Source organism: Siphateles boraxobius, unplaced genomic scaffold (assembly GCF_051911475.1).
Source record: "Siphateles boraxobius isolate OS27281-9 unplaced genomic scaffold, OSU_SipBor_1 22, whole genome shotgun sequence".
Lineage (NCBI taxonomy): Eukaryota > Metazoa > Chordata > Actinopteri > Cypriniformes > Leuciscidae > Siphateles > Siphateles boraxobius.
The window spans coordinates 35,857,634-35,883,383 of record NW_027508833.1 but is presented as its reverse complement, the minus strand read 5'-3'; the positions used below and the strand labels follow the sequence as shown (position 1 = coordinate 35,883,383).

The following is a 25,750-nucleotide window of genomic DNA, read 5'->3' as shown; positions in this document are numbered from 1 at the left end:
ATGGGAACACTCAAAAAATATATATATTTAATGTAGCCTATTCTCTCATTCGTCGCTAAAGAGCTTTACCCAATCATGACTTCCGCTTCTGAGAAACCCGGAAATTTAAGGGTCAATTAATCAGAAAGACAAGTTCATTTTCCGTTTCAAAACTAACAACTGTCGCTGTAATGTTCGTGAGATTTAGCCTAAATCTGGTTGTTAGTTTTATCTGCTTGGTTTAAATAATAATTTATCTCATCACTTAAACAAGCTGCTATGGTTCTTTCAAATATTTACTCCCCAAAAGTAAACAGGAATCATTCAGAGAAAGAGAATCATTGAATTCCTCATAATTTCCTTCTATTATTGACTGACGTGCGATGTAACCTGGCTGCGGCAATGGAGTGGCGCGCGTGAAATCGTGAAACCTGCCCACAGTTTGCAAACAAACGAGGAGCTCGAGCGCTTGTGCGCGTGGAGACGGACAGCTCGCGCGCTCATGATGAGAACAGCCCGTCCAGTTATCCGTGTGCCCCCTTTGGACACTCCCTTCTCACTTCAGTGCTTACTCAACCAAGAAATCCACCGCTGGATTCCAAAATACTGCTCGCATGGAGATTTAAAACTGGACAGAGGCATGCTAGTCCAGAAGAGAATACGGAGGGATGCGAGTGTGTTTGCTGCCATGATTAACATCCAGTTTTTGCTAGTGTGCTTCTGAGAACGGAAAGACAACAAGTCAAGAGGTTCAGCACTCAAGACAGCCGATGAGGAAGAAGAAGAGATTTGACAAAGTAGTAAGTGCGAGATGTCTTTTTGCATAATTTAATTAATTATGTAGTAAATTTGGCATGATAGTTAACCCAATCATACACGAATTAGGTATGTTCTAGGGACATCCAAATACGATCATGCTTTAATTCTACTCGAAATGCGACCATAAATGATAATCAGTCAAAATAATCAGTTCATTTTAATAGTTATTTCTTTATTACGGTTTGGATTTGGTTCTGAACACTAGTAAAATCCAAATAATTGGCAAAATAACTGAAGATTTAGTTTTAAAAAAAAGTTTTTTTTCTGAAATTGAATAATACAATTATAGAGTATAAGCTGGAATTCAGTATTACTGAAAACAGATAAAAGTAAAATAAAACTGTAAACACTGCAAGACACTTGCTACAATGGGGATGGCTATTGATGTGCCTTCTGCAGGGGTCGAACCTTTTACCTTTAGGTGACCAGCTCAAATGATGCATCACAGTGCCAAACCACCCACAGCTTTGACATGTTTCTTCCAGATTTGTTGGAGGATTATTACTGAAATCACATTTTTGCAGTACAGTATGCCTCTTCTGCTTGCTTACTTCATTACAACATCAAAAAAAATGATATATAAACTCTTTAATGTGATCTAATGACTTGTCTTGCTCATATCAATGTAAAAGTCAAAATATTATTGATATACTTTTAAGGCATTTAGAGTCCTGTTAGAATCATATTATCTTTGGGTGGCATGAAAATAAAATAAAAATAGGCCTATTTAAAACCAGCAAAGAGAATTGATTTGAATGGATCTGCATGGGTTGAAGTTCCACATCCACATAAGTGGACACATGCATTGCTGGAACCCTCTGTGGCTTCAATAATTAACAGATCTTTAATAAGCATTGAGGTCTGTATTATGCACAGCTCTAAATTAGTGCTGAAACTTGTGCTGTCTTGCATAAAGTAGTTCCACACGCTGCATACTGGACACTAGTGAGGAGAACACTACGTCCACTATCACTTGTTTGCTAGAGAGGGTTTTCACACTCGGCTGGAACACTGCAGAAGTCAGTGAGAAAGAACCAAATTAATATCCTCACGAATGAAGGGCCAGATTCATTTCTACACTGATTTTTTATTTTTTTTTATACAACCCTGAAAATGATTTTTTCGGTTTAATGCAGTGTGTTACTTGCCATTTCTTTGTAATTTATTGTGAAATTTACTCAAATTGTTTACATATTTTTTTTCCATTTCTGCGATGATGCTTTTTTATGAAAATCCTCTTTTAAAGTAAATTGTAAATGCTCATAATAAGAAATAATCTTTCAAATGTTTCAACACTGTTATGATAACCCTATCATAAACACCATGTTCCCAGGGAGCAGAATTTAAAATGCATATTCTGAACCATAAAATCTATGTCGATAATCTAAATTGAATTCATCACTGTTTTAAAACCCTGCTGCTGTCTGTGCCTTTCATAGCGGCTATTATTTATTGATGGCTCCATGTAAAAAACATGAATGCGTTTTCGTTCATGTACAGAGATACATGGAAAAATAAATATAGGTATCTATAAATCAAGCAGGATTCTTTAAACGGTAATACAAAATTACTAAAGCCTCATCAGCAGTTATTTTATTTTTTTGAATTACTGCTGGCTTTTATAACCTCTCTCTCTCTCTCTCTCTCTCTCTGTCTCTCTCTCTCTCTCTCTCTCCCCCCTCATTTGCTCTCTCTTACCTCCTCTCTCCCTTTGTTCCCCCCAGTGGCTGCACCTGATCTTTTAGATCCTAAATCAGCCACACACAACACCAAACCACGGCTGTCGTTCTCCTCCAAGCCCATTGTGTATAACTCGGGTGATGATTGTGATGCCATAACCACCGTAATGAAGTGGAAAACAGTATTGGCGATCTTCCTGCTGGTGGTCCTGTACCTGATCATCGGGGCCACGGTGTTCAAAGCTCTGGAGCAGCCCCAGGAGATCTCGCAGAAGTACCTCATCCTGCATGAGAAAATGATCTTTCTCTCTAGACATGCCTGTGTGAACACCTCAGAGCTGGAGGACTTGGTCAAGGTACAAAATAATTTACCTGTGTGCTTGAAATTGGAATTCAAAATATGTAAAAAAATAGCCTATGAGTAAAAATAGAAATGTTGATTCAAAGCATAGTGGTTTTGTGTGTGGTACGTTGGGTGATTAGACTAATCTTTGCCAAAAATCAATATAGTCAGCTCTGAAGTTGTTAGAAACAGTGTGCAATCTGATTAATTGGAGACACTGAAAACACTGATAAGCCGAAGACATGTTGGTCTGTTTCTGAAGTGTGATGCAACCATATTTCTTAGAAATAAGAGGGATGGAAAAGATTGCTTGGCTGAAATTATAAACATTCTGAACAATCTGTTCTGTCTTGGATGTATTTATGAAATGTTCTTATGGCTAATAACTGTATACGCTTTATGCTCTCCTAAAAGTGGGGTTGCTGCCAGTAATTTCTTGTAAATTGGTTTTAGTGAGTTCAGTTAACATTATTTCACCTGTCGTAAAATTAAATCTGCTCTTGACATTACATCACTAGCTGTGCCTTCTGAAGTCTATGGTATTTACCTTTGTGCAAAAGTAGATTGCACTTATAAAATCACTTTCTATTCAGAGATTAATGTTTGGTGCAATTCTAGCAGCAATGTAAAGGTCCTGGATGCTTGTGTTTGTCATTAGCTGGGTTTTCATCCACATATTCTTACGTAAATCTTAGGATATTGCTTTAAAATCCAGGACATTTCTTTTTTTACTGTAAATGTGCATACAATTGTGAACATATGGGATGGGAGTTCTGCTTTTGTTTTTGAAATATTTAAATAATCATTTTAATTTGAGCATTAGTTCTATGTTTGATTTCCATACTTTTAGTGCGGTTCGGTTGTTGTGCGCTTTGATGCGTTAAAGTAACATCCTACCTATAAATATTCCTGGTGTTCTCTGACAGCCTATAAATCTACATTTTCTAACCCCAGGAGACAACTCGTACCCCTCCCCCTTACCTTTTACGATAAATTACATCCCAACACACAGCATTCATCTACTTCCCATCTCTTGATTATTGTTCTGACGCTCACATCCACACACCTCTGAACAAATGTTGATTCCTGCCAAGTTGCTTTGCTGCCAACAGCCCAAACCCAGTAGTGATTGTAGCGGCACTTAGTTGGTGTTCACAAACAGGAAAGCCTCCCGATGGAAAGAATGGCCTCTCACTTCTGCCTGAACTCTCCTTCTGCCAGCTGGGAGGAGGAGGAGGAGGAGGCATGGATGAGCAGCTGGGATACACTGAGGTATCCTGACTCCTGCTATATTTAGGCCAGGAAAACCTGCACAGTGTGCAGATGTTTTTGACAGTGTTTACATTACTCACTCACTGCTTGGTGAAAACATCCCCAGTTTTCTTTTTTGCTACAGTTCTCTGGACTGTGAGATGAAGCTCAAGGCTGGAAAATGGACCAGGCCACTGTGGCCAGAGTTTATCCCTGGTGGCCCAACACCTGATACAAGCCACTGCGGAATTAAAAAAGAGATAGAGGTTCAAGGTCTAGAGACACCTTTTTCTTTAAAACTTATTTTAACTTGAGCAACGCATTTTTAGAACGCGGTTCATGCGCAAGACGCTGCTAAAGACGCGAGATGCGAGTGCAGCAGTTAAAAATGTCCATCTAATGCCTTTACTTTGAAAAACAATGGAAAAGTAGAACAGTGGGAAAATGCATTCTGTGTGAACAGCCCCAAATGCTTTTCTTGATTTTGGCATTAATTGCAGCTCTATTTTTCAGTTTTGTAAACCAATTTTTTTGTTATTTTGACATTATTTGCAAAGTTATTTTTAATTCCTGCAGTCTGTTTTCTTTTTATTTGTAAATTCTCATAACTGCCACTTTATTAAATTCAAATTTCCATTTGTTTTTGAAAAATTACATTTTATAATTGCAACTTATTATTTATTGTATTTTTGCATATGCAATTTTCCATTATTTGGACATTAACAAGATTTGAACATCTTGTAATCTCAATTTTAAAAAAAATTGCAATCCAATTGTTCATTATTTGGACTACATCTTGTAGTTGCAACTTTTTTCACTTTATCTCGCAGTTGTGATAAAAGATGGCCATACTAATTTCTGGCCTCATGTACATGAAATGAGAGAAAGACTGAAAGAGATATGAGTTAAGGACCACGGACAGCTCCATCTTTTGCCCTTCACTTACTTTAGTTTCTGAAATTTACATGCATATGAAATGAGAACAGAACAACTTCAGCAAAGCTTTGACTTCCACTCACTCTTTGAGTAATGTGTCATTTTAAAGTGCTTTTTAACTTACCTAGAGTAAAAAGGATAAGAAACGCTCTTTAAAGAACTACATATTCCCTAAGTTTGGAATCAATCCAAGCTTGTAGTAAGTGACTTTAGGTCTTTAAGGAACACACTGACCAGAGAAGCACAAATATTGATCTCAGTTATGCCAAGATCCCTTCTTTAGATGAAGAGGTCTGAAAAACAGTTCAATAATATCATCCCTGCTGCACAAATAAAGGGCCACACATTTGATAAGGCAGCCATACTATAACAGATTTGACAGTGAATGAAATTACTGGACAAATTCTGACTTAACTCCCAGCTGACACTGTAATGTGTGACGTAAAATCCAGAGATGCTGTGGAACACTGATAAAGAACAGATCCGTGTCTTTGTTCGAAGGCTTGAATGTAGGCAATTGGAGCCAGCCATCCTGCTCATTCAGAGACAGTCTGCTTCAGATTTAAACGTGTTACATCTCTCCGCACAATAGCAGATGGGGTTATACTGGAAATAGCATGACTGAATATGATTCAACATGGGTAAATTGGAAATATAGATGTCATTTTCTAAATAAACATGTCCTGTACAATCATGTAATACTTTTCCTAATGAAAATTTGCCATAATTTTGTCATTCTGTAATATTTTCTGTCTTTTGTGGATGGCAGAGTATCTACTTTTGTGTCTCACAAAGAAAGAAAATACAGGTATGACATGAGAAGGGAGAAAATTATGACTTAATTTTTGGAGAAAGTTGTTGTTTTTTAGTTTTTTTCTATCAAGTGTTTGCTCCGTGTTCATTGCTCTCGTTTTTGGTTTGAGCTTGAGGTTATTCGTTCCATTTTTGGAGATTATTCCTGAGACCTGTTCTCTCATTCGCAGCAAGTGGTGGTTGCTATCCGGGCCGGGGTCAATCCTTCAGGTCACCCCTCCAATGAGAGCAGCATGTGGGACCTCAGCAGCTCCTTCTTCTTTGCAGGGACTGTCATCACCACTATAGGTAACAGCTGTACTCACTATCAATCCCCTAATTGATTCTTTAATTGATTGGTGACTTTTTGAACTTCATTATCACTTCATTTAGGTGATGAAAGCAACTTGGGGAAAGGTGCTTGGTAAAACGAGTTTAACTCAGGGACTTAAAGGTCAAATAAATAGACCTTTAAATAAATAGAATTAAAAAAATATTGTTAAATATGATTATTATTTAAAATAACTTTTCTATTTCAGTATATTTTTAGTAATTTATTGCTGTGATGCTAAAGCTACATTGTCAGCAGCCATTACTCCAGTCTCTTTACATCTGTGCTGTCGATGAAACTGTGATGCTGTTGCGTCTTCGTCCATGGATCATTCATCCCTCCACCAGAGGGAGCATCACCAGAATTATATAGTTCCACTTCTTTTGTCACTAGTTCACTTCCTGTTTGTAGATATTTAAACCAGAGAATGTCTAATATGGGGAGAAGTTTCACTGGCAGTAAACTTCCGAGTTCTGAACTGGTTGCAGTTCCACTCTGGTTCCATATGACGGCGCTCGCAAGACGAGTGCAGAATGAATGGAGGTGTATGGATCTATACCCCTAAAAATCCACTTTTCTCAGGATATCATTTTTTGTCTAGTAATTTGAATGTTGTTTGCGAAAGGAGATGCAAAGAAATTACAGATTACTGGGTGTAAGATTTTTTAGAGTCACTTATTAGCTTTAAAAGTCTTTTAAAATGGCAATGACGTCATACACATCGTACGACCAGAGAACTGCTTTACGGCAATCCTTCAGTCACTTTGGTGCTTTCGCGATCTGCACTTTCTTTTCTCTCGAGGCATCGACAACACCGCTGACACAGGTAAATACACGTGCAAGAAGAGTTTTTGTTTTGTTGTTTTAGAAGACCACACCGAAAATACTTCAGATGCCACGATGCCATCAAGCGGTATCTCTGGACGTAATCAGTCCTTCACTGACCAATCAAAGTCCATTAGCAGAATGTGAAGTGGTTTCAATTGTTCTGAAAAATAACTTCGCAGAGATCTTTGATGCCAGAAATAAGTAGACTTTATTTTCGAACGCCGTTCCATAGAACAACGCTCTAACGATCTGGCCCTCCGGCAGACTGGCCCTCTGGCCTTCCAGCGCGCTCCCGAGTGTATTTTGGTTCAGAGTTATATACATACATCTTCTTCCAAAGAAGGTAACACACCCTATAGATAGTTTTGGGTAAATATCTCATACCATGTGACTTCTCAGAATAGAATTGACATTCAGGGTCTTTTTACAGAAGGTCTTGTAGCTTTCAAAGTCACCTAGACAGAGTCCTATTAGAGGAAACTTATACAAGAAATAATTGTGTCCAAATATATAGCTAAATTACTTAGTTTCTAAATAATAAAATCTTCAACAAATGCTAGCGTGTTATGGACAACCACAACTCAACCTGTAAGAAATCGAAAGGACATAAGTACTTGTTCATTCAACTTTGGACCTATAACCCATGTTGAACTTGCAAAACCTACATTCAAATCTGAGATTTCTCAACGGCAATCGGGTGAGAGAGACAAATTTAGCCGTCTAGCCCCATAGACTCCCATTCATTTATCACTCGGACGATCGCCCCCCCAGTGGAACTCTGGTGGAACTACAACCAAAATTTGGTACAATAGGCCTTAATAGGGAGTGGCCAAGCTTTCCTTAGACAGCTTTGTTTAAACCCATAGATATAAACACTAGATGTCACCTTGGCTACGGCAGTTCATTGGAACGAATGCGTCAATAGAGCCGCCATCTTGAAACAGGGGAGCCCCTCATCAGCTTCAATGTAGGAAAAGATCTAACGGAAATAAAATCACCATAAATCGTCATGAATGTGATTTTTCTAGTTGTTTTGGTTCGTTCCAACAGTCAGACATGTATTTATTATAGAGTATTATAGAGAAAATTTTACAATCTGGTGAAATGTAATCCATTGCTTTCTGGTTTTTAGATTTTGTTCGTGTGAACATCCATACGCAGCACAAAAGTCCGGCATCATTCATGAATTCAGCGTTACCTACCTACTTCCAATGACAAGAGCCCTGTTTCAAGATGGCGGCGGTTTTGACGCATTCTTAGAACCCCAAGGCAACATCTAGTGTTTATATCTGATTTAAACCAAAGTCACTTGAAGGCAAACCTGCAACCTTAGCCGAAAAAAGCGTAATGCCTGCCACCGCTGCGGTACACTTTTTTTTTTTCTGAATAAACTGCTTTTGTGAAGAAATCATCATTTAATGAATCAACAATTCATCGTCTAATCTTCAACATGTTTGCTCTTAAGGTTAACATTCGTTTGTGTTGATCTATTTTTAGAGTTTACACTGAAAATAATTTGCTGTTTAATAAGAGAAGTCACAGACAGTCGTGACAGGCATGATTCAGTTTACGACACGTATAATTCATTTCTATGGTATCCGCATACAGTGACTGATCTGTAAAGCTGTGAATAGAGGCACATGTGATCCAAGTTAGCCGTTACTCTTTTTCCAATGGTAGAGCCACGGACCTTCATATCTCCCAATTTCTGATTTAAACCATGCTCCCAGTAGCCATCTTTGAGAAGTACTGACAGTTCACCTGCATACCAAATGTTACTATTACTGCTATCTTGTCTCTTGAGCATGACCCTTTCAATGTTCTCTGGGCTGCCTTTTTTGGATTTGTTTGCTGTTGGACTGCCTATTTGGATTTTTTTGATTTCTGCCTGGACATTGATTATGGTTACCTGTTTACCGTTTGGTTTGTATGCTCTGGACTTGTTGATTTTGTTGAATAAACTCCAGCAAATGGATTCTAAAACGCCTCCAGTAGTGGATCCGTTACAGAATACTTCGCTGGACATGAATCCAGCAGGAGTTTCACAGCCACCAGTGGCTTTTGCTTATCAGAGCGAGATGCTAAAGGGCTACCAGGAACAGCTAGGCCTAATTGCACTATGGGCTACTAATGAACATCTAACTCAGTATATTCAAGCTCTACTGTCAACCAGAACTGAACCGGTAAGGCTGGCTTTAACTCAAATTTGATGGGTCTGCTGATAAATGTCTGGGTTTTTTACATCAATGCGCAATCTCTTTTTCACATCAACCTGATGCATACCATAGTCAAACAAGTGTGCTTTCGTCATGTCACTTCTCAAAGCGTCTGCTGTCCGGGACAATGATTTACATATCCGTAGTTCATTCACATATTTTGTGCAACAAATACGAGATGTGTTTGAATATCCAGCCGGTGGGAAAGATGTTTATTCCAGTTATTACACCTAAGCCAGGGCCAATCCACCGCAGCTGAATATGCCACTAAGTTACGCACATTAGCATCACAGAGCAGATGGAACGACGTGGCTTTAAAAACCGTTTTCCTTGAGGGATTAAATCCCATTCTACAAGGGGAACTGGCATATGAAGGCAAATCCTTAATTCTGTCACAGTACAATTATCTGGCAATCAAGCTTGACAGTTTAATTTGAACCCACCACTGAGCTATCCAGTCATGTTTCCCATGAATCTCCCGAACCTATGCAAATTAGGCGAAGTACGCCAGCGCCAATTACTTAACATCTACAATATGTTTCTACTGTGGATAACCTGGTCATCAGTGTGTCTCCTGCCCATTAAAGACAAGGGTGGAACAACCAAAGTGAGCCTAACCTCATGTTCCCTCAATTTCTCACTGCCAGTCAAAATATTTAACATAATCAGAGCCGTTGTGTTACAGCACTAGTGGATTCTGGAGCTGCAGTAAATTTGATATATCAGTTACTGGTTCATAAATTCCAACTCCCTACTGTGCAATGCTTTCCACCATACATATCACGGCAGTTGACAATAAACCTTTTGGGAGGCAAATATCATTCATCAAAAGGGTCTGATAAAGCTCCAAATTTGACTTCATACAGAGGAACTTATCCTGTTTGTCACCATTGCATCCCATCGTCAGTACATGACCCACAGATCTCATGGAGTAAAGGTGAACTCATCCAATTGTCAACCTTATGTCTTGAACTCCACCATCCAGTTCCCATGTCTGACTACCAGTGCAAAAAGCCCCAAACTTGAGAAAACTGTCCATACCCCCTAAGAATACCAGGACCAAGCGGAGGTTTTCGGCAGGGAAAAATCAAGCAAGATGAAAACCAGAACAGGAACATGTCCATGAAAACGCAACGTTAAACACAGCATTAACGACTAAAATTAACATTTTAATGTAAATTCTATTAATTAAAATATTTAAATTGCAATTAAAATATCAAGGGAAATAATCAACTTATGATTTTTGTCCCCTAACCATGACTAGGATATTTACAAATGATCTGAACACTCAGCATTTTATGGATTCATTTCTTAGCAAATAATCAGTAGCTGCATTTTTCATTTTGGCTTCATCACTAAGGATGTGTAGGAAATTGCATCAATGTTATTTAATAAGCTTGATTAATGAACCTTAACTAATTATTTCAACAGCTTTGACTGTTCTTGAATACATGTGTAAGACACCTTTGAGACCTGCTGGAATGGAGCCAAGTAGTGGATTAAAGAGCAAGCCCCCCTTCATCAATCGCCCCCAGGGTCCCTACTAAGGTTGCGAAGTACAAATTGCAATTAATGAACCGAGCAGGTCTAATAGCTTGACCTTTTATACAGTTGAAAGAGGCCAACTTCTTGGGGCTGCACATCACATCTCCATGTTTTATGTACATGTTAAAAAGTTTCGGGGCCTTAAAAATTTTTGTTTAATGAAATGAATGCTTTTATTCAGCAAAGGTGCATTGAATTGAACAAAAGTAACAGTAAAGACATATGTAATGTTACAAAAGATTTCTATTTTAAATAAATGCTGTCCTCTATTCATCAAAGAATCCTGAAAAAAAATCCACAAAAATATTAGGCAGCACAACTGTTTTCAACATTGATAATAATAAGAAATGTTTCTTGAGTAGTACATCAGCAAATTAGAATGATTTAGTAATGAAATTAGAAATTAGTAATGATTCTGAAAATTCAGCTTTGCATCAGGAATAATTGATAAAATATATCTATTTATATTTATTAAATGTATATTTATTTTTATGATAAATAAATGCAGCCTTCATGAGCATATATATATATATATATATATATATATATAATGTATATGTGTGTATATATATATATATATATAAATAATGTGTATGTGTGTGTATATACATATACAGAGGAAAAATACACGTTCTTAAATTTGATTGTTTTAACAATTGTTAAAAACTGGTTGCTTGGAGTTATTTTATCAATGTTGTTGTATTATTTTGCATGAATCAACATCATCTGTAATGTATTTGTGTCACCAAAGGGAGTCAATTTATAGGCTTGGCCTTTAAAGCTCCAACTGCTAATTTGTTTACCAATAGGTGACCAAATAATTATTCTTTTTAGACATTTGAAGGAAAACCTGTCAACTTCCCCTGACCACCTCCATCAGCACGGATCCACTCACTTTGTAGTGTCCTTATGCGTTCATCTATTAGTGAGGGCATCACATTCACTAACAGGCATCGCGACGTGTGCAGAGTATTCGCCAAAGCTAAAGGCCTCAAAAGACACACTTGTGTGCTCATTAAGCTCTTTTTGCGTCAGTCTTCCAGTAAGTAGGGCTTCTTCTCTAATGAGGATGGCATGACATTTTGTTCTCGGTGTCAAACTGACTTGTGTTGGGCTCTAAGACAGCACATGACATTCATTTCTCATCAGATTCGAGAACAGATATTATCCTGCTTTTTTAAAACATAATTTCAGTCATTTAGGTGTTATGACTCATAAATGTGTTCATGGTGCTTTTCAATACTGGGACTACAGCTACTTTTTGTGTACATTTGTACAAAACTTTTGTACTTTTAGATACTTTTATTTTCATTGTTATCACTATGATTATTATTCAGATGAAAACCTGAGGTGTAAAAATAGTCGTAGGTATCCAGCAAAAAATGTTTACAGTCCATACATTTCTTCAAAAGTACTAACTGGAGAACAAATATGACTTGATGACCTAAAGTAACATGTTTCAATAAACATTATCATTGTGTTTTTATTTAATTTTTAAAGCTATTGTTTACAAATTCAACAAATGTAAGACTTTGTGACAACTGGTGTGAATGCAGACTTAACTTGAGATGATGTTCAGGACTGAGAATGTTGACTCACAGTATATTTAATAAATCAAAGTCAGACTGTTTGCATGTGGCAGACAGAACGAACAAGATATATTGGTTAAGCAAAGAGAATAAGAGCATATTCCATTTTTTCTATAAAGGTTCTGTTTTCATCATCGATTTCTCTTTCATTGATCAAGACACATGCGCTGACATACCACTGCATCCAATCCTGTGGCTCATGTTTTTTTACATCTGAAGATTTGTTTGCATTGAAGCCATTTGCATTAAAAATGTATAGATATGACACAATTAATATATTATATGTGCATCGGAACAGAGCTGGTTTATGTTTGGTAAACTTGATTTTATTAGAGCAGCTATTTTATCAAAATCAATTTTGTCAATTTTGTCTTATTTGTCTATGACAAATTAATTAATCGTTGTTTGTTTCTATTTAAGGTCAGGAAATATGATGTTATCTATCTGAACAATGAAGTGTCTAGCCACAGTATTTTTTTGTAGGAGAAAATAGAAGTACTGAAGCCATTAAAACACATTATAAATTTTTGTATACTTAAATCCTTAGTTAATCTGCTGGAACAAGTATGATATTGTCCAACCATGAACATATGTGCATAATTCTTCCAAAACGCTATGTGTAAAGACATTACAGTTATTCGTCTCCATTGTGCCATGTGTAATTAAGGTTGTATCGTAGGAAACCATTTTATGCCTCTTTCAAGGTTATTTGATTTAATTCGATTTAAAAGAGGACAGAGCACGAGGAGTGATTGAGCCCGGTTAATGAGTATCAAGGAAAAAGTAAATGTAATTGGATGGAGGCTCTTGCGGAAATGCCGCCCCAGTGTGGACTGCTGTGCTTCACTCAGGGTTGGCCTGTCCAGTGGCTTAGCTTTTTGCTCTTATAATTGCTTAAATTCCTATTGTGGTAGTATTACACACACCACAACCACTGGTATTCTTGCTGTATTCTCACATTTTAATATACAAATTGAGTCAAACTTTCTTGAAAAAATAATACGTATAGTTTTAATATTTTTTTGTTCAAAGCTTCTATGTTTTTGTATGTCTTTGTAAATGCATATTGTAATGCATTTCAGACTTATGCTGCGTTCCAGGCAGGTTTTTGAGCACGTAAATCACGACTTCAAACCACGACTCATGACTTTGTAGCGTTCCAGGCCAGTCACGCCAAACTACCTGAGCGCAATATACATACTTAATTGTTTCAGAGACTTAATATTGTATTGTATAATCGTGTGTGTATTGTAATCATTATTTATTTGACTGAAACGTTACATTGTCCTAAAGTATATTCTCACCGTGTACCGCCTGGAGAAACACTGCATCCGTAGGGGCTGCCATTGTTGTTTTGTATGGTTTCGCGGGCTATGTGACGTCAGAGCTCGTAACTGGGAGTACATCGATCTAGTACGAGTTCACGGGTGGGAAGTCACGGCATTGATTGCCGTTTGAGTGCACTTTCATGGGTATAAGGTTGGAAAAACACAGGTTACAGGTTGCCTGGAAAGCGGCATTAAAAGGAAATTTCCTAAATGTTACTTTCCCTTCATACTCCTAGAGCAAAATCATAATTTGGGTTGTAACCAAGGGATTTTTTTTTAGCCTGGCTCCGCCATCCTACGTACTTCCGCTCAATTTTCATTTTCCTTCAGTACTACGTCTGGGATTGTGCAGTAGTCTTTGGTTTTCTCCGGTCAATTTTTTTACCGGGCCAATCAGCGAACAGAGGGAGTGGCTGAGAACGATGATGTTGATGTCGTGCGTTATTTTGAGTTGTAGTTCAGTAATGGCAACGGAGAAAGATGCATGCCAAGCCATTCGGTCCGTTGTGGCAACGCTGCCGAATATCAAGAAGTTAAAGGCGGAGCAAGAACCTCCCCACGGGGTTCGTGAAAAGTTTGATTTTCCAGCTCGCGCGGAGTTGGCTAAGGCGAACGCTAGGCATACGTCACGGCTAAACGTTAGCGATTGGTTATGGCACATCCAGAGTGACTCTGGGCAGATCCAATAGTTTTAGACTTCAGAAGAGTACCCGCCTACAAGGAAGTTAACGCTTGTCAGTGGAGCGGTGCCAGACTCTACTGTATGTACAAATGAAATGTACGAGAGTCTGGTGGGACCAGGCTAGGGATTTTGTAGATTTGGTTTGAACCTGGGCTTAATAGGTGAAAAAATAATAGAAACGGTTCCCTTTCGAGCGAACTTCGACGCTGTGTTACTGCGTTGATGCTATGGGAATGTTGTCAGCGTGATCGGAGTCAAATCGGAGTGTACACACGCCCCAATGTCATTGGCCATGTACGAAGTCAGGTGACGCTACGCAGTACGTGACTTTTCTATAAACTGGCGCCTGACACGGCATCACCAGCTTCTTTGTCTTTAGAAGTCGCTTGTCTGTATAGTTTGTCACACTGTCTGTGTTTTAGAGCAGGAGAGTGACTTAAAATGGAGAATAAGTGTAGGATATTTGTTCTGCCATGTCCAATATATATTTCTGAGGGTGACGGGCAATGATTTTGTGTTGTGCATGGGATCAGAGCATGCTGGGTCAGCTCTTGAGGGAGCTGACTGTTCTCACTGCAATCGCTTCTCAGCGAGAAATCTCCGCTCCTGGCCCCCGAGTGTTACCAGCTTATAGATTCTGGTCTCTCAACTGAGGTCTTATTTCATCATGGTGTGAACCGCGTCATCTTAACCCAGTTAACTGCCTGGTTGGTTCAGGAGTTCCTTCAAGAGCATCTCTCAGCAGGACTAACCCCTGCTACCACGAAAGGAGTATGTTGCTGCTATTTCGGCTTGCCACATTCACATTTGAAGGGGCTTCTGTAAGACACATGTCTTGGTTTTCCTTATCCTACGAGGTGTCAGAAGGCTCACTTCTGTCTGCAAGACCACTCGTTCCTTCATGGGATCTCTATTGTTTTAGAAGGGTTGTCGGGAGGAACCTTTAGAGGCCGGAGTGAAGCTTCTGACTCTTAAGGTAGCTCTCTTGATATCTATAACTTCTTTTTTTAAGAGGGTAGGAGATTTGCAGGCCCTCTCAATTTTCTGAATTATTGGTTTGACTCAAGACAATGGTCAACAAAATATCTTACAAGCTTTAGAAAACAACAAAATAATGTTTTAGGAAGCACAGTAATACCCCAGCTAATAAAAATGAGTTCTAAGAACATTTTGTGAACATTCCCATTAAGTTATGAAAACGTTGTTTCTGAATGTTCTTTCAGCATTCAAAATGGGCAGTTTCTTAAAATGTTTCGGTGACCGTTTTTCTATTTTATCACTTTGCAAGTATTATGGAAACGTTACCTTTGAATGTTTTCTGAATTATCTGAATTATCTGTGAAAGTAGCTAGTAGTAACATTTAAAAGACATTAGACTAACATCCAACTAAAAGGTTTCAGAAAAACGTTTCAATGATGATGTATAAATAAAATTTTGGTGCTAATGTTTGGAGAGCATTATTAAAGACCAGATAATTTTGAACATAATATTACTGGAAGAACATTTGTTTATAACTTTGAGAGAAGTTAACGTTTGCCAAAAGTTCTGAGAACATTCCCTGTTAGCTGGGACCTGTATGTTTTTGCAGATCATTCCTACACATAATGTCTGGGGTTTCTCTTTCTGCAGGGTTTGGAAATGTGTCTCCACACACAAAAGGAGGCAGGATCTTTTGCATTATCTACGCACTGCTGGGGATCCCACTCTTTGGGTTCCTCTTGGCAGGAGTGGGCGATCAGCTGGGAACAATATTTGGCAAAGGAATCGCCAAAGTTGAAAAGATGTTTGTGGTGAGATTAAGCAAAAATCATATACCAAAAACTAGCAAAATTGCTCACAGGATTTATACCATTAATGCACTTTATAATCTATAATTATAATCCTTTTACTTGTGCAGAAGAATCATACATCTACACTAACTTGTTTCCAGAATTGTTTTTTTTACGGAATGAATGAAAAACATTTTCAGGGATTTTTTGTTGACCTGAACAATGTAAATAGCTATTCAAGTTAAAACAACAGATTAGACCTATTCTGTGAAATTTGTATAAAAACATAATGTGTAATAACCACCATGGCAAGTCAAAAGATTACATCTAAACAATATTATTATATAATTAATTTATAAATAAAAGGCTGTGCACTTCAAATCCCTTCAATCAGAAATGCACTGTATTGTCTCCGCTCAATAAATCCCCTGCAGATATAAAATAGTGATTGTTTTGTAGAAATGCTTGCTTACTACTAATAGCCTTGTTTGGTGCTGCAGAACATTCGGCCACTTTAATGATTCGCTGTAATAACTTAAGTGCCTCTGGTGGCCATCTTGTTTCCACTCGTTGCACACCAACATTCTTTTCTGCCGAGCTGTTGTGTTTTGGCACAGGAACAATTTGGAACATTGACGTGTACGATGAAGAGCACAATACAGTATTTTTTCTCTGAAGTCAATGCAGCATAGTGAATTATTTATTACTGGTGCACTCATTCTTTTTCTTTTTTGTACTCATGCCACATAATAAACACAATTTCTTAAAGGCGAAAAAAAATAAAAAAATTCTAAGGGCAAGTGTTTTTCACAAACTCTACTCAACGAATTTTGCTTGTCTAGTGCAGCTTTCTGTCCTGTGATGACATATTTCCACATTTTATAGCCTTGGGTTACATCAAGAACCATCATTCATGATGGTGGTTGATTGCAGCGTTTGATTGGACAAAACTGATTAGTGCAGCACGAGTCATCAGTTTCCTTCATCCATTCTTTATGATCTGTATTTTGGTCCTGTTCCTATTTTTGCACATTTAAAATGTGTATATCTGCTAAAAATTTCAACATTTTGTAGTACCCTACCATCTAGGTGTACTCAAAGCTAACACAAATTGACTAAAGGCCATAAAGCTCTCATTTTGAGGGGGTCTTTAAACTAGTGATAGGCCAGTATTTCAACCAGGCTGATTATTCGTCCTACAGTATAATTGGCTTGAGATTGGGAAATAACTGTACATGCTTGGCTAATTAATGTATATTAATGCAGTCTAGTAATAATGCCTGATATAAGTATTAATATCGGCTTGATAATTTCTAAACATTTTTTATAAATGATTTAATTTCTAAACATGAATTAAGTAAATAATGTGTAAAACAAATGTTAATTTAAACATGATTCAACTGCACTCTTTTTTATCAGAAAATTACTATCACTATGACATTAGACGAGATCAATTATCTAGCTGATGAAGTATTTTGCAGCTGAAAAATTATAAAAATGTATATTCACAATAATTTATTTTTGGATTACATCTTAAAATTGCCCTATATTTCCAGATTTTCCATGAGTGTGGGATGTATCAAATTACAGATAACACTGTGAAATTTAATTGGAAGTTGATTTATTATTTTTAATAAATGTCACTAAATTTCAAATCTAATTGTTTGTGATTTGTATTTACTTTATTATCTTTGTATGTACACTACAGTTCAAATGCTTTGGGGTTAGTAAGGTTTTTTGTTGTTGTTGTTGTAGAAATTCGTTTTTGTATTTAAAAGAATAGTTTTTGTATTTAACAAGGATGGGTTAAATTGATCAAAAGTAATGGTGAATACATTTACATTGTTACAAAAGATTTTAATATTAAGCAACTGATTATTGATAAGCACCAAATCAGCATGATTAGAATGATTTCTGAAGGATCATTTGACATAAAATAAGCAGTAAGTTACATTTTTAATTTATAAAAAAAATAGAAAACTGTTATTTTAAATTGTAATAATTCTTCACAATATTACTGTCTATACTGTGTTTTTAATCATATAAATGCAGCCCCGGTGAACACAAGAGACTTTCATAAACATTAGAAAATCTTGCAGATCCCAAACTTTTGAATGGTGTGTACTTCTCTCTGTCTCATGTGTGACAGTGTATACTAGATGCCAGACATTGCATAAGAATGAATGTTTTCAAACGGTTTCTGGATAAGTACCGTGGTTGTCTGTCAACAGTGATTAAGTAGCTTAATGGTTTTTTCCACCCGTCATTCTCAACCTCCCTTCGCATCTGTTTTCCCTTACAGAAATGGAACGTGAGCCAAACTAAAATCCGTGTGACATCCACAGTCCTGTTCATCCTGTTTGGGTGCCTTCTGTTTGTGGCTCTCCCCGCTCTCATCTTCCAACACATTGAAGGCTGGAGCGCTCTGGAGGCCATCTACTTTGTCGTCATCACTTTAACCACTATTGGATTTGGAGACTTTGTGGCTGGTGAATGAAGTCCCTACTTTGCTCCTTCAGTCTCAATTTCAAGCACTTGTGTTAGTTTCTGACAGCAAACAAATACCCTGAAAAACAACTCAAACTGAAAGGGTTAGTTCACCCAAAAATGAAAATTCTGTCAGTAATTACTCTCCCTCATGTTGTTCCAAGTTCCAACCCGTAAGACTTTCGTTCTTCTTCGGAACACAAATTAAGATATTTTTGATTAAATCTGACAGCTGGAGCACTCCTCCATAGGGTTCTAAGGGATTGAAACTTGCCGGCCTAGAAAAGTTAGCAAAGACATCGTTAAAATAGTTCAAGTGTCTACAGTTGCTCAACCTTAAGTTTATCAAGCGACGAGAATACTTTTTGTGCACAAAACCCCCTCAAAAATAACAAATTTATTCACCTTAATTTTCTTCCGTGTGGGCCTCTGACATGAGTTCACGAGAGCGCCACGACGCATGCGCGACAACTGAGAAGATGACGATCATTTGATGGGAAAGTGTGAAAGGTAAGCCATTCATTTTGCGGCGCTTTAACGTTTTCTCGTTGGTTCCTCACGATTCTGACATCCAGGAAATGCACACTTTAGAACCATTTTAAACTACATCATCTCAGTTCTCGCTCATGCGTCGTGGCTCTCGTGAACTCGCATCAGAGGAAAATGAAGAAAATGAATAAAGTCGAATTAAGTCGTTATTTTTATGCAATTACCTTGCAGCCTATGGAGGAGTGATCCAGCTCTCAGATTTCATCAAAAATATCTTAATTTGTGTTCCGAAGATGAACGAAAGTCTTACTGGGTTGGAACAACATGAGGGTGAGTCTTTTTATTTTTGGGTGAACTAACCCTTGTAGTCGAGTGTATTCATGAGTTCGATGGGTTGATGTGGGTTTATTTATCTCATTCAGGAGGCTCTGAGATTGAGTATCTGGACTATTATAAGCCCTTGGTGTGGTTCTGGATCCTGGTGGGTCTTGCCTACTTCGCTGCAGTTCTCAGTATGATTGGAGACTGGCTCCGGGTCATCTCCAAGAAAACCAAAGAGGAGGTATGTGCTTATTGATATGCTTTCAGGCAACACCAGGGTGAGAGCGGCACTTCTCTGAATTTCAGATTCCTCTCTGTTCCAGTGTGAATGTGAATTGGTCATGAACCACAGGATGTTGAATTTGGATATACTGTATACAGTATTAGAAAGAAAATGTATTGTATTGCACTTCAACACAGCAGAAGAGTTTTATTTGTCTGGGCTACAACAGATGGTGTTTTTAAAATCTCTACCACGTAAGCCTGTATGGACATATAGTATAAATATCAATACATTTGATTGTGATGATGATGTATTGGAAGGATCAGTATCACATAAAAATATTGATTGAAGTGTAGGTTAAACTAGTAATTTTACTATTATTATTACTATGTGGAAGTTACAATGTGTATAAAATAATTATTAACTATATTATGCAATGGTTGTTGTGAACAAAAAAAAATAGAAATGTGATAGTCTACAGTTTTAGCTTAAACTGGTTTTAAAACTGATGACTTCTAAAAAAACAATGGCTATATTTACCCATTTTATCATCAGAAATATTTTTTTCATGTATGGTATCAATTTCAGTGATATTAATAGTATTTTATTATATTATAACCTTTTTTGGAAATGCATATGCTGAGTGCATGAAAACATGTTTAGTAATAAACTACTGCGCAAATGTTTGGGGGTCAGGAAGGTTTTTCTATAAAATATACTTGTATTCAAAAGTGACAGTTAAGACATCTTCTATTTTAAATAAATGCTGTTCTTTTGAACCATCTGTTCAACAAAGAATCCTCCTTAAGCAGCACAACCTTTTTTTAACATTGATGATGATAATAAATATTTCTTGAGCACCAAACCAGGATATTTTAATCAAATAAATGCAGCCTTGGTTGGTAAGCATCAGAAACTCTCGTTACACTTTTATAATGCATTATACATAAAGTATTTTTAATGCAGTAACTTTGTCTTGTAATGTACCTTATAATGCATTGTACAGTCTCAAGTATTATAACTGCGGTTACAATTATTCATATTTAATCACTCAACACCTTTAGAAAGTATAATGCATTAAAACGCATGACAAACAATCCGTTTCAGAATCTGCTAATATTATATTGCACTTTAACTTTGGTTACAATTATTTATGAAAAGATATAATGCATTATAGCGTACATTACGAATACCTTTATCATGCATAATATATAAGGGCTTTAGGTAAAGTGTTGCCGAAACTTCTTTCAATTATGCATTCTGTTTGCAATTCCAATTCAGAAATGAAATGTGGATGAGAGCATTCCCAGTTCAAACATAAACGCTGAATGACACACAACCCTTGACTGTACTTATTAATATTTGCCAAGTAGTTACATCACAAAGTTTTCCACCACAACTGTACCCTGCAAAACTCTGTACAGTTGATTTAATGTCTACTGGGCTGTATTTCTCCACAATATGAAAGAGGCATTTGACTTTATTGCTTGTATAGCATTTATATAATGATAATGTGTTTTATGAGGGCTATATTAAATCTTCAAGGTCATGTCGAGTAGTTCATTGTGTGTTACTGTGGCTTTGTTTGCTATGTAGTCCACATCAGAAAGTTCCGCTGTGTCGGGGGTCAATCACAGATCAGCGCTGCGTTTAAATTTAATTTACTTTAGTATATAAAACTAGTGAGTTTTATCCTGGAGAATTGAGTGCTTGGATCAGCCGGAACAGAAGGTTTGCTCTGTCTGAAACACATAATGAGACATTTTCTCTCGACCTCTCGTGCTTTTCTGATGCGATCATAAAAGTGCAGTTTTCTGACGTTATACTCTATAGCATCACAAATGACAATTAGTTTTATGTTTAGGAGATGGGATTTGCCCTTTACAAGAACATGAATGGAAAGTCTCGCAAAAAGCAGAATTTAGGCCTCAGTATTATTCAGCCCTGCATGTGTAAAGCAGCAGAAAATTGTAAATCTGGCCCTGAAAATGTTTTATACTGAGTCCATTATCAAATCTTACTTTAAATAGAGGAGAAGGCAAATGCAGTGCAGGATTAATGTGAATGAAAGGTCTGAATGACCCAGTTCTGCTACCTGATTCTCATCCATAATCACCTTTCAGGGTTTCTCAAATGCTGTAAAGGTGTTGTGTAGCACACACTCTTTTTATTTTTTTTCTTATTCTTTTTTTCTTCTTCTGCATCAGGAATAATCATATCAAATTAGAACTTTTCAAGAGTCCTGTGACCAACTTACCATCTAATGACCTCATTAGAGAGAAAAGCAAATGTTCCTTGTTTACTTGTATCAGATTTTCTCAGTGGTGTGTTACTCTTTTATTAGTTTTCTTCCTACTACAAATTCTGTTTTGTGAGGCGACCCATGCAATTTGTCTTGACATTGTCTTGGCTTATAGCTTATTAACTATTTTTTCCTGAATAAATTAAAATGGTAAGTTGTAATAAATTGAAATGGCCTTTCTGGTAATAGTGCATCAAGAAAATCTCAAGCACAAGGCTGAAAACATTAGAGACTATAGTCTTATACTGTGTAATTTTTGTGTAACTGTACAATGTTTTTTGAGGTTTGGTAGTTAGGTGGGAACTGATTAATCCTAAATTTGAGGTTTGGTAGTTAGGTAGGAACTGATTAATCCTAAATTTGGAGTGCATTAACAGCCAGACAGTTATGTCTTTACAGTATTTTTGGATCAATTTAAAGCATCCTACAATGTAACAAATGACTATTTGTATTCTTAAAAAATGTAGTATTTATTCAAAAGCTCTGTCAGTGTGCAGAATTGGCAGCTTATGCATTCAAGCAGTTTCCCACAGTGCAGCACTTTCAAAATGTCTGTGTTTTTCCATTTTTAAAACCAATATTTTACTCGAAAGTGTACAGTGACCTGCAACTGAAAAAGACACTGTACTGCTGTTTCCACACTTTATTAGGCAGCACAATCATTTTCAACTGTGATAACCCATAATAGTATCAATATTATGATTATTATTATTAGTACCAAATCAGCACATTATATGATTTCTATATGTTATATAACAGGTTTTTCTTGTAGATTCACTAGACTGGAATATTGGCTGCTGAAAATGGGACTTCATTCATCACAGTTTTCTTGTATTTTGAAATATTATTACCCTTTAAAATAATGTTTAATGTTTTCTATTTTAAATTTAAGATTTTATATTTGTATTCCTGTTATGTCATGCTGAATTCACAGCATCATTGCTCCAGTCTTCAGTGTCACTTGATCTTTCAGAAATCATTCTAATATGCTGATTTGCTGCTCAAGAAACATTTTTAGTAGTAGTGACATTGTATTGTTGTAAGTGTTTGAAAGAGTTGTCCTGCTTAGTATTTTTGTGGAAACCTTGATTTTAAAAAAATCTGGATTCTTTGATGAATAGAAAGATTATTTGACATAGAATTTAGTCTTTACAGTCTTTTTTGCTGAATCTGATGCTTCCTTGCTGTATATAAGTATTAGTTTCTGTTACAACAATATACATATGTACATATATATTACAGTAAATACACAAATATTGGAAAGAGTAATCACATAAATTGTATTATAGTTTGAACAACATGCCAATCTATTGTTACACCAGATGTGGCCCGGATCTGGGTCAACACTGTTGCTGTCTGCAATAAATTGCGCAAATGTTTTTAAGTATCACCTGATAAGCCCAATATCATCTATGGATTGGGATGAGGGGGTCCTAAAAATCTATAGCACCTCTGCACACTGTGGTTGAGTTGTACAGTCTTATAGCACCAGGCCCGAATTACTTTCTTCAACACTCCCAGCTGCACTGAGGCAGAGTCAGCTCACATGCCTCTCATTCCCTCGAGCTGAAACATTTTCACAGAAAAAACTGTTTTTTGACGTTCTGATTTACACCTCTTAAATGCTTCTATACACACATGACAGTTGACTGCGTTTGGTCCCACTGACAATTCCTTGTGTTCCAGGTGGGAGAGTTTCGCGCTCACGCTGCAGAATGGACGGCTAATGTGTCAGCGGAATTCAAAGAGACGCGGCGCCGCCTGAGCGTGGAAGTTTACGACAAGTTTCAGCGGGCAGCGTACATCAAGCGCAAGCTGTCGTCGGAGCTGGGACAAAATCCAGGTCAGGACATGATGCCTTGCAGGAGGACCCTTTCCGTGAACTTCACAGATGAACTAGAGAAAGAAGGTCTCCCGACCCTGACCAAAAATGGCAGCCTGTACCTGAACGGTCTTACCCCGGACTGCCACGATCACGGTGAGATCTCCATCATTGAACATCTCAAATGCTAAAACACTGATAAAGAAGAACAGGAGGATACATTTGTGTCTACATCTATGTTTGATCACAAAGCTATATCTTTCCTGGATGTATATGTTTATAAAAGTTTTCAATGTACCGGAATGAGAAGGGGATTTTAATTGCCAGTGAAATTATCTTGTGGAATGAAGATAAAGTGTGTGTTCTTGGGCAGAACAGGACAACAGCTTTTACTTTCCAATTGATCATATTTGTGCCTTAAAATCACCAGGAATAGACTTCCCAGAAGCTGCTACTCTGATACAGTACGTACAATTGAAATGTTTTGTTATTTTAGAGGATGAACCACCAATCTTGTCCAAACACTAACAAATGTATTTATTTTATGGATGCGTTTCGCAAACCCAGCATGTGTAAGCATTTGTTAATAAACTATTACAGGGTATCAGGCAAGAATGGTTGAGCGTTTATGATACTGACACAGATGTGATTGGTGGCTCACCAGTTGTTTATAACTTGATTTTTAAAAAATCTACATTCACATTCGGTTTAAGAGCAATTGTGACCGAAAATACATGAAACAGTGTTGGAGTCGAAGCATCTCACATTGTTTTATTGTATATTTTTTTATGTGATGTGCACCAATAGCATGATTCTGTAAGCAAATGCAATTTTTCTGATAGAACTGTCCGTAAGTGGACATACGGCCATATCATTAATCATTCGTTGAGTGCTGAATAAAAAGTTGTGTGGTAATGCAATGTATAAATATATTTTAGCAATGTAACATGTCATTATATTTTCCTTTAGCCTGCAAATGATTTAATTTGAGTTGGATCTTGGTAAATCATTTTAAGATTCAAACACAAAAGTCTGGAGCTGAATGAGGGTGATTAAATGATGACAGAATTTGAATTTTGTTTTTTTGTTGGGAGAAATTTTCATTTAAACTCATAATTTAAAGCCAAATGTAATGACCGTGGAAACCAGTAAACAGAGGAATGGCCAAAGAGAAATGTGTTTTTAGAAAAAAAGCTATGACTTTTCAGACTGTTCAGTTATAATCTTATTTTGTCACAAGCAACTATTTTTTCATATGTTTTTTTTAATAGCATACATTTGCCAAAATGTGCATTTTTAAGGTCTAAATGTACAGAATGACCATGAATGTTCTGTCAAATCCATGTAGGCTTTGTGTCAATGCTGAGTGGATAATATACCATAATTATATATATCATAAGACAATCTACAGTAGACTGACTGAGAGAAAAGCAAACTCATCAGGTTTAAAAAAAAAATATTGTTATTGTAAAAGCTTTATTATTTTGACAGGCATCAACTGTTCAACTGAAACAACTGTGGCATTTCCTCATGAATATGAATTACTTTGAATGGAATGAGGTATGAATGTAAAGATTTTCAACACCAGCTAAACATCCAATTCATTACACTTTTTCGATGTAAAAATGAGGTTTATTCACACAAGATGTATGCATTTCAGTGTGAAAATATGTTCTGGTTTAAGAACACTGAGAAACTGGAAAGTCAAAAATATTTTTCACATTCTTCTGGCCTAGATTTTAACACTTGTCAGCTGATTGTCAAAAGAACAGTGCCATACTAACTTTAGTAACAGTATGTTTATCTTGCCTTTGCTCTGTCTTCAACATTTAAACTGAAAACTGCTAGACGTCATGGTTGTTAAGCTTGGATATTTCTTGTTACGCTTATAGCTTTGTATTTTATTATTTTTCAACAGCATTTTTATGAGCATTAATTGTGATGTTTCTACACTGTTTTGCATCTCAGTCCTTTGCTTTTAAATAAGCAGAATAAACAAACCGATATTCTTATTCTTC

The 25,750-nt window shown here is 36.8% G+C and overlaps 1 protein-coding gene across 1 annotated transcript; it reads left to right on the top strand.

The window, feature by feature from the left end:
* Positions 1-84: 84 nt before the first annotated feature.
* kcnk2a (potassium channel, subfamily K, member 2a) lies at positions 85-25,750 on the top strand. The gene is made up of 7 exons (XM_077239940.1): positions 85-779; positions 2,523-2,833; positions 5,991-6,108; positions 15,949-16,109; positions 18,391-18,577; positions 19,487-19,626; positions 23,597-25,750. Coding segments are annotated over exons 1-7 (1,245 nt in total). The 5' UTR covers positions 85-778; the 3' UTR covers positions 23,924-25,750.